At 36.8% G+C, this 10,255-nt stretch overlaps 2 protein-coding genes across 3 annotated transcripts; one reads left to right on the top strand and one right to left on the bottom strand.

Annotated features, from left to right (window-relative positions):
- The first annotated feature begins 5,791 nt into the window (after positions 1-5,791).
- On the top strand, positions 5,792-8,363 carry eIF2alpha (eukaryotic translation initiation factor 2 subunit alpha). Its single transcript, XM_046615249.2, has 6 exons — positions 5,792-5,954; positions 6,273-6,515; positions 6,782-7,013; positions 7,127-7,359; positions 7,708-7,823; positions 8,017-8,363. Exons 2-6 carry the CDS (start codon positions 6,278-6,280, stop codon positions 8,203-8,205), a joined length of 1,008 nt encoding a protein of 335 aa, XP_046471205.1. The 5' UTR covers positions 5,792-5,954; positions 6,273-6,277; the 3' UTR covers positions 8,206-8,363.
- A 117-nt stretch (positions 8,364-8,480) lies between these two features.
- On the bottom strand, positions 8,481-10,235 carry RpS20 (ribosomal protein S20). Of its 2 annotated transcripts, XM_046615251.2 has the most exons (3): positions 10,078-10,235; positions 9,143-9,248; positions 8,481-8,799 (listed from the first exon to the last, which is right to left on the bottom strand). In XM_046615251.2, the coding sequence occupies exons 1-3, from the start codon at positions 10,078-10,080 to the stop codon at positions 8,537-8,539; spliced, it is 372 nt and encodes a 123-aa protein (XP_046471207.1). In that variant the 5' UTR covers positions 10,081-10,235; the 3' UTR covers positions 8,481-8,536. The 2 variants fall into 2 exon arrangements, with proteins under 2 accessions (XP_046471207.1, XP_046471206.1); XM_046615250.1 differs by lacking the exon at positions 10,078-10,235 and having other exon boundaries at positions 9,143-9,257.
- Between the last annotated feature and the right edge of the window lie 20 nt (positions 10,236-10,255).

The raw sequence follows: 10,255 nt of genomic DNA, 5'->3' as shown, positions 1-10,255 counted from the left end.
GTTCTATAATGTGAACCACAACCGTTGTTTTTTGGTTGTTTTACAATTCGTCGTGTGCAGCGCTAATGCTGGAGCTGTTGAACTATGAACCCTCAGAAGGATAAAGCCTGGTCTACAATACGTGATAAAAGTACATACACATTATAATATTCTGGTTACGGCGACTGCAGGAGTACAAATGCGCAAGAAGAGGTTATGGGTTATACACAGTGCGATTGTTTATTACGAGTGTTAACAAATGTCGTCTGTTAGTATTCTTACGATTATATTTGTTGTATACGTATAAGTTGTATACAAGTTTCGTATTCCGTTTCATCTATTTACATTCTCCTGGCTCCCATGTACCCAAATTCTGAAACGAAGTACCGGAGGGTCAACTTTTATTTTATAAAATAATTGATTATACTAAAAAATTGAGTCTTATATAAAGACTAGTTGGACAAATTATATATAATGATACATAAGCTTTATTTGAACAGTCGCCGTAAGTGGTCGGAGAATTCAAACTTTGCCTGACGTCACATAATGCGGCGATCCTCCAAACGTTAGATCGCGTGGCGTGCATTTTACCTGGTGTTTTCACCCGGCCGTTGAGACCATAGCGATAGATGGCAACGGCGTAAGCGTCCCGCGAACGGGTTTGAATCGGTTCTCTGAAGGACAGGAGATAATAATTCTCCCACCCTCTCTCACTCTACTCACAGGCTGGCCGGGGGCGGGGAGGGGAGCAGCTAAGTAGGCGCTACCCCCCCTCATGGGAAGAGCGACAAGAGGGGGGGGGGGGGGGGGGGGGGGAATATTATCTTTCGGCTTCAGAGAACTGATTTTATTCTCTTCTGAGCACCGGGCGACGTCGGTCGTTTCCGAGCAATTGGAACGAAATCACGTGTTCTCGTGTTCTCGGACCACTTCAACGTTCAGACCGCGTTATTCAGGTTGTGGCACGTTGTTCCATCAGTGTATTTACAACATACTCATCTGTGAATAATCACGAGGAGCAGCGTGTAGCCAGAAAAAAATTCGAGTTACTGAAATGAAAACATCCCGTGAATGTTGAAGGTGAATTTCGTGTCCCGAATTTTCATTGTTTTGTGTAACTTCAGATTTGAGTGCTGCGTAGTTTTGTCTCTGCGTCGAGTGTCAATTTTAGTAATATTTTTGGCTGATTTTCGGCGAATGCGCAGTTGCATTGTTAGCAAGTTTATTCAGTCGCGTCGGTGAAAACAAACGGCTACATTACAAAAAGTCAGTGTAGAATCGGGTGCTAGTGTTATTCCGGTGCGGATTTTTGAAGTATAAGAGATAAGTGGAGATCTGAATTATGTGAAAAGTGCGTCGCTTCACCAATAAACCTGAGATGCTACAAGAACTACGACGTTAAAGTGTGGAGCAACCCAGATTCTAGGTGACGATACTAATTTTAATTATTGATTGATAACACCGGTCGACATGATTTCTGGATCTGGCTTCTGCATGTGAAATTTTGGTTTCTCCTACGTTGCAAATAAAGGAAACAATTATTTTTCTGATCAAATTTTGCTTTTGTAGAAGCTAGAACAATTTTTTTAATTTTCAAGAAAAATTACTACTTTTTTTTTTATAATTGAATTTTAAACTTTTTGCGGAACATCAAAGTCTTTTTTATTCAAGAATTGTGATAAATAATAGCACAAAAATGTAAAACAACGATAAATCAAGTTTAAAAATGAATATTTTTATAGTGGATGTTTTATGTTTGCATGGGTTTTCTCGTATTAGAGCCCAAATGTAATCTTCCATCATATTTTCGTTGTGCTGCCCTTGGTAACGTCGTTCAAAGTTCATCATAGCTTTGTGAAAACGTTCTCCTTGCTCCTCTGATTAAGCACCCATAGTATAATATGCTATTCGTAATCGGAATAATCAAAGTGATACCATTTACTTTGCTCATAAAATTAATTAAAATCTAGAGCCGAAATTTTGTTCTTGCGGAACATGCAATGCATAAATATGAAAATAGACAACAGTAATAATTCATTTGAAAACCGAAAAGCCAATTTGCTAAATTAATTCTAGTGTCTTGCTTTGTTTTTCACAGATTTCAGCAGAGACTTCCGGTTGACTTCACCATTTCTCGGCAACGTTGGTGAGTTTGCATGTGTTAGGTTATGGGTATTTCCCTGGGATTCCTCTGTCACGTGGCGTGGCGGTAACAATTGTTACATAAATCTTCCATTTTTTAGCTGCACGGATAGGCTCATTCACGATCGCAACGTGCTTGACTTTCAGTCGAACCATTTTTATTCGTAATGCAATTTACCATACCTTACTCAAAGTTAGACGTTTTACACGTTGCTAAAAGTGGAATGAGCATCGCGACAGGTAACCATCGCTTCCTCGGCACTCAGGAGATCGAATTGTGTTTTGCAACTGACGTAATAATCTACGTTTGAATTTACCGATGATGCCGATTAAGTGGTGGGTTCACCTGAGGTTTGAAAATATTTAAATTCACGATATTGTTAAATTGATGAAATTCCAAAGTCTGGCATAACGTAACGTAATCAACTTGCATCTTATATTATATATCATTTTCAATCTTTTGACATCCAACAAGTATTGATCAACTGCAGGCTTAGCTCGCTTAGAAAAATGCTAATTGGCATACAGGATGTCTTAATCACTTTTACAAAAGGTTAATGTACCGATAGTCTGCCAACATTTACTAAAATAACAAATGCAATATTAGAGTTCGCGGGATACAACCGCGATACTGTATTTCGAAAAGGCAGACTACGATACAAAAATATCTTGCTCCCAACAGGTAACCAACGAAAATGTAAGTCAGTGACCACGGTGCAAATGATGAAGAATAATGTTTGTTGGAAAAAATGGAGAATCGTTTAGGTCGAATATAGGTAACCGGGTAGGTAGGTGGACGTTTTGGGATCCGTCGCGGGGTTTATGCATGTGTGTGTGAGTCTCTCTTTTCCGTTGGGTGGCTTCGTTGGGAAACAGGCGAGGGTAGGAAGGTCGCGATGTACCGTGATGTTACTAACCTTTGTAATCCACAGCGTCAAACGATCACAGAAATATTTTTGCCAAAAGACTCCGTATTCGAGTCTCTCGAGTATTTGAAAGCATTTGAATATAAATGAAATTGAATTTTTCATTTCTTGTCAGTCTGCAACCATTTTTCAATCGTTATGCAATTTAATTATTTAGTCATTACCGATCGTTATTCCATTCAATTGATCTCTGTGATCGTCTGAATGGGCAAAACTCATCTCTGGACCATCTATCGCGTTCCGTGGTACGCTAGATGGGGAGAGATACTGAGCTCGAAGACTTCGCGTCGAAGAGGACCGCCGACCGACACGCCACACAATAATGCATGCCTTCCAACCTCCATCCTCATTTCAAATCGATTTGTAATCTGAGAACAACAATCCGCATAGCAATGTATCTAATTCAGAAAGATGCAAATGCGGATTGGATTTCTACAGAATTTTTGGGATACAAATTTAGATAATACAAATTTTTTGACAGTTTAATCTGTCGCGCCTTATCGCGCGTAGATTAATCACGAAAATTGGACGCAGCTTTTTGCGCGCCAATTAATAACGGGAGTTGGATACGGTTTTTTGCCCGGCGGTTTTGCAAATAGTATATAAAAGAGTTACGCACTCTCGCTGTCCTGATTTTTCAGCTCTTCGGTCAATTTTTTGACGAATAGTAAAGTTTTCAATTTCCACAGCGCCTTTGCGCGTGGACTTGATACTTTTCAGTTATTAGAGAAAGCGCGGCATTTGAAAACCGGCGCTCGACGCGCAGGAACAAAAATCTCTGTAGTGTATACTGATAGTGGAGAATCTTGGCGTAAGTATTTATGAAACATATCTGAAATGAACAGAAATACTCGTTTAACCGATCGTATTATTTTCTTTTTGAGGGTCTAGTCTAATCATATTTTTATCTGTTCCAGGTAACTGAGTTTTATCAACTATACTGAAAAATTAACGCCTCATTTTTTAGGCTTAGGTCTGGTTCAGGGTTAGTCATTTTGTTTTCACCGATACATAGGTTTAGCGATGTAGTTCATAATCATCGTGATCACAAAGTGTAGTAAAATTTATTCAACTGTAGTTTTTTGTATGGTTTTACAGTCTTTGGTTGCGATCGTTTTTTGATGGTTGTTTTTATTCTTCTCCGATTTTTTTCCATTTCTTCAAAGATTTCTGCATCATCTCCCGATAGGTAAATGTCAACGTCTTACAGCAATTCGTGTTTTGGATCATGGTTCAGTTGTTGATTGTTTTGCGTATTCATCAGGTTCTCCATTTAGTGATTATCTCATACGTCATGAAAAAAAAACCTGCGAGAACATCCAAAGTCAATCGCCGTTTGCATCTAAGATAAAAACAGTCACTCTTCATCCATAATTAAAACAATCATCTTTCATTCATAATTAAAATATTCATCTTTCATCGATAATAAATAATCAGTGGGTTATATGGACTCAAAAATGTCGAACAAACTGTGAATATACACGAGTACAAATTGATTGGGAAAAACAATTCACCATGATTGACATGTGAAAAAAAGTCATTTGCAATGTTTCGAAGAATGTAAAATCGATCTTGCAAGTATTCTCCGTGGAGTAGGGCTATTGGGGATACCACGTAAAAAAAAAAAAAAAACGCGCCGGCTGCTCTACCGCTTGCTGTGGTGTAGAAACGAGCATAAGTGTGCTTATTTTCACTGGTCAAATACTTACATATTGTAGTTTTTCAAATGGCAACTTTATTGTTGTGTAAATTTAACTCAGTCTTCGATAATGTGTAACACATGTGGAATCGTGATACCTTCGGATTTCTCTAGTGCAATAGAGTGAATTCCACGTGAATACATTAATTTTTTTATGAATTTCGTTTCTTAATTCAAGTCAACAAGGTGCACATAGCTTTGGCAATTAAGACTTTGGCAATTCCAACATCTTTTTCCCCCGCTTAACCTTTCGCAGTCAACCCACTAAAATCGTTGAATTGTAAAATTTCTTTCTTGAATTTTTTGTATTACAAAAATTCGTAAATTCAATTCCAAACGCGCCTTTTGTGAGACATGTCACGCACAGACATTGATCAAACAACTATCAACTACTGTTCGGGTCGAATCATATTCATCCGCAATCAACTTTGATCAAGTTGTTACAATGAAACACGATATTTACATACCAAACGAGCAAGTCTCCCGTGACAAACGGTGAATAACAAAACAACGAAGCTCGTTCAAAACCGGGTACTAAAAATGACAAAAAGAAGAAAGAAAATACTGTATTGTAGAAAATTATTTCAAAATTTTTATGACAAATTTGTATACCTGCTTGTTTTCTAGATTACTCAACTGACTCTACTGTCAACTACTTTTCAAAAAAATTTATATAACAACGTCCCAGCTTATTTTCGTGTTTCAATTGTGAGTCTCCCTTATAATTTGTCCGGAATTCACCGCGTTAGGATGTCACAGTTAACCGGAAAGTTAAGTCTTTCGTTCGTGAGACACGGCGATTGTAAACAGTTGAGACCCATGCTCGATTTAAATACCCTAGAATTTAATTTTTCTCTATCATATTAAACATGATGAGAAAAGAGACTTCCACTATGCATATAAATACAATTATTATCTGATGTCCCCGGTAGAAAGCAACTACCGAATCAGATTTTACACGAAATAAGAATGTGCGGTTGGGGCACTGGTTGGGGTTACTGACATTTTTTACCCTATAGGTTGAGAGCACAGAAATCAGTGGGTAATTTGGTTGAGAGTTGCTGTTTGCCACTTTCATCAGCCTGTCTGTAGCAAATTCCCGATCCCACATGGATTATAAGCATATTTGAATAGAGTTTACAGTTTCGAGTAAATTTCTTCGGCCTTAGTTAATCCTACTTCTATTTTCATAGGCTCATAGAATCTAGGTAATCGCAGATGGATATTTGTATAGATAACGCATATTTCGTACGGCTAACCTAAAAGATAACCTGTAAATTTGGCTAACCGCTTCCATATTACGTTTCTCATCAATTTCATACGGAATGTTTGCATGATATTAATACAACCTCACCTAACCCGCCTCCAAAGTTCGTGTTGTATTAGACAACCTGCCGCAGAATGTCTAGCTATCAACTTTTTTTGAAAGAATTATTGTTCCAAAACAGATTGTATTTTTTCCTTTTGCAAACTATCAGATCAACCCTCTACATTCTTTGATAAAAGAATTATATCTTTTCTTTCAGCCAATATGGTGTTATCTTGCCGGTTTTACAAGGAGAAATATCCTGAAGTTGAAGATGTGGTTATGGTCAATGTACGTAGCATAGCTGAAATGGGAGCCTATGTTCATTTATTGGAGTATAATAATATCGAAGGCATGATTCTTCTTTCTGAATTGTCAAGGCGACGTATTCGTTCCATCAACAAACTCATCAGAGTCGGAAAAACGGAACCTGTTGTTGTCATCAGAGTTGACAAAGATAAAGGTATGTATAATTTATGGCTGATTGTAATTTAAGCCAATCCATACTCATAATGCCAGTTCGGCATTTTTCAGTGATTACTATGTTCAGAAAACCTTACAGAATCTGAGAATTGTACACAATGCAGACAAAGATTCACATCAAATTTCCTTACAATTTCACCAAATTTTAGGGTACACCTTAAACAATGCATTCAACTAGGAAATTCAATGTGCTTACCCATTCTGATTCTTTATGTAATCAATTTTAATATTGAATGTTTTTTCAAGGGTATATTGACTTGAGTAAACGACGAGTATCTGCTGAAGATGTAGAAAAATGTACAGAACGATTTGCCAAAGCTAAAGCAGTGAATTCGATTTTACGTCATGTTGCTGAGCTATTGCATTATGATAGCGACGAACAGCTGGAGGAATTGTACCAGAAGACAGCTTGGTACTTTGAAGAAAAATATAAAAAACAGAAGGCATCAGCCTATGATTTCTTTAAACAATCAGTATTGTAAGTCATCTCATTGATTGCAATTAGCAATTATTATTTTTTGAGTTTGAGGAAATTGCTTTAAAAAATTAAATACTAAAGGGAAGTCTGTGAATAAAAAATTTGTATTTCAGGGACCCTTCCATCTTGGCCGAGTGTGGCTTGGATGATCACACTAAAGAAGTATTGTTGAACAATATCAAGCGGAAACTCACATCTCAAGCCGTCAAGATTCGTGCTGATGTTGAAGTTGCTTGCTACGGTTATGAAGGCATAGATGCTGTCAAAACTGCATTAAAAGCTGGCTTGGCTCTGACGACAGAAGAATTGCCGATCAAAATCAATTTAATAGCCCCTCCGTTGTATGGTACATATCTGATTAATATTGATTATCATACTCATTAATCAGTAACGTATTAAATTACTTCACACTTTCAGTGTAATAAAATGTAATAAGAATTTGACTGATTTCAAGTTTGCAAATCAGAAAAACTTCTTTATGAAATTGTATTTCTTCAGGTGAAGAATACAAGTGAATTACAGAAATTTTTTTGGATTCTCAATCGATACTCTGAATAATCGAAGCATATAATGCATGTTTACAAGAATTAGTCAATGTGATTTGATGGTTAGATACTGAATTATTGCAAATCCAGATATCATTAAATATTTTTCATATATTAGGTGATTCAATATTCATTTCCTTATATTCCAGTCATGACAACCTCTACACCTGAGAAACAAGACGGTTTAAAGGCATTGAATGATGCCATAGAGGTGATTAAGGAAAAAATTATATCCCTTGGAGGTGTATTCGACATTCAAATGGCGGTGAGTTTTCAGTTATAAACTTGTTGGAGATAGTGCTTTTAAAGATATTAATCTTTAAATACATCTTGCCACGGTTGTATCGATACATGACAAAGTCAAAGAAAATGTGTCTCTGTTGACTAGAACAAGGAATTACCAAAAGATTCAAAGTTGCCACAAGGAGATCTTGACAATTGTTGTACTACATTTTCAGCCGAAAGTTGTGACAGCAACTGACGAAGCTGAGTTGGCAAGACAAATGGAGCGTGCCGAACTCGAAAATGCAGAGGTGGCAGGTGACGATGATGAAGAAGAAGAAGCTGAGGGTATGGGTGACTTCAGTGGGGGCGAAGAAGGTGAAGATGCGGGAAAGGGCGGTAACGATTCTCAGGAGGATGATTAAACAATATGCGAAACAAACGAATTTGTATTCATCCTTCTCTATGTGACCGCATCTGGCGAGTAACTTTATCAAGTGCAGAATCACTTTCATTGACTTTATGATACAAGATTTTACAAATAAAGTGAAAAATATTATAAGAATATAATGAATTTAATTTATCTAATACCTCCATTCTTGACTCCTTCGATACTTCTAATTTTCAGCGTCCCATGTCTAAATTTAGAGCTGCTTAAAAAATACGGTATAGGCATAAGGGGTAATAAGACTCATCCAGGTATTTTAATTTTTAATTTTTTATTCAAACATTTTATTGAAATTTCATTTCAATGGTTTATTCGTCAGCAATGGTAACTTCAACTTCTACACCAGGTTCAATCGAGATGCTGGTTATTTGCTTCACAATTTCAGACGGAGAGTAAAGGTCAATTACCCTCTTATGAATTCGCATCTGGAAGCGATCCCAAGTCTTTGAACCTTCACCACAAGGTGTTTTACGTGTCGTAATCCTAAGAATCTTGGTTGGCATACGGACAGGTCCTTTCACCTTCAGCTTCTGTTTCTGTTTCTTAGCTCCAGTGATAAGTTCTGTACACACTGTGAATTTTGAAGGAATATTAATTTAAAATCTGATACTAATTTTTAAACTTCATACAAAAGTTTGCATCTAAATTGATAATATTTTTATTTTCAGTTGATCATTTGTCTTCACCATATTTCAAGTTCTGGGTAATTAAAAAGGATTAGACTTGAAATTGAATGAGTTGAAATGTGATGATTTAGAAAAAGGAACGCTTGAATAAATTGTATAGATCTCTTGCTATGCTACATGTTTATGCAAAAAATTAAATGAAGTGCTGTAGTAATTAAATATATCAATACTTAGCCACACAATTTGAGTAATTCGAAAAATATACAATAATTATGTTTACTCATTTACCTTTCTCAAGGGAACGGACGTTACATGAGGTCAGTGTAATACGGATCCGATGGATTGGTGCAGTTTCCTGACCAGGTTTCTCTGGATTATCTGTCTTAAGACTTGCCTGAAACATTTCAGAATCATTTTATTGTGTAATCTTGATCAAGTTTTGTGAGACAGTTAAAACAAGATTGTTTAAAAATGTTTTCCAAGGTACTACTGATTGTGATTAAATACAAAACGACGCACATTGTTGAATTTACTATCTTCATACTTTGGGACAAACGAATTCAACTGTTCAGATAATGTTTGTTATAAATTTTTTAAATTAGATCCAGTTTCGTTATACTTTAGCAATGTGACTAGTGTTTGGGCAATAATCCATATGCAGAAAAATAAAATGTGACGGAAACGTTATTAAGTATATTAAGATTAAGCAAATCACAAAAAGTATTAAATATTTAAAGGATTTAAAAAAAAGAATATATGGTTCGTAGAATGAACAATTATGATTTCCTTTTGAGATGTTACTTAAAAATTAATGATAATGCCGTTAGTATTGAGATGAACAGAAAAAACCTGTGATAGGGTTATTTAACAAAAACCGGGCTTTTTCTCATCCTAGTCTTGGGCTAAGAGAGATTCCCAGCATTCTGAAGTTGCAACAAAATGGGGTTCAACTCAAGATAGCCGTAAAAAATGACGGTATTGCGAAATCGAAAATAATTCGTTGCTCGGATTAAGATTGCATGAATATTTTAAGCAAGTTAAGCTGGATTGTCGGATTAATGACAATCGAATATGGGGAGCTATTTGAGGTTGTAAGAGGCATTACACGGCTAGAGACGCCGCCTAACCCAACTTTGATTTGGCGAAGTTTATTGCGCGTCGTCGGGTAGTTAGGAGAATAAAGTTGACCGCTTTGAAGGCTCCGCAAAACAATGTTGACTTACCATTGCTGCGTTTTATTCCCGGTCGAGATGATCAATTTGAAATAGAGAAAAATTGATCAGCGCTGAACCAGTTTACGTACACGTCGCACGTGTCCAACAAGAAAGAGTCCGACGTTTATCGGGATCCGGAAGCTGGTGTGCACGGTGTCGACCGATATCTCGATGCCGTCACCTATCT

The sequence above is a fragment of the Neodiprion pinetum genome, chromosome 3 (assembly GCF_021155775.2).
Source record: "Neodiprion pinetum isolate iyNeoPine1 chromosome 3, iyNeoPine1.2, whole genome shotgun sequence".
NCBI classification, from domain to species: Eukaryota; Metazoa; Arthropoda; class Insecta; order Hymenoptera; family Diprionidae; genus Neodiprion; species Neodiprion pinetum.
Note: the sequence above shows the minus strand (reverse complement) of the source record. Positions and strands in the feature narration are given on the sequence as shown.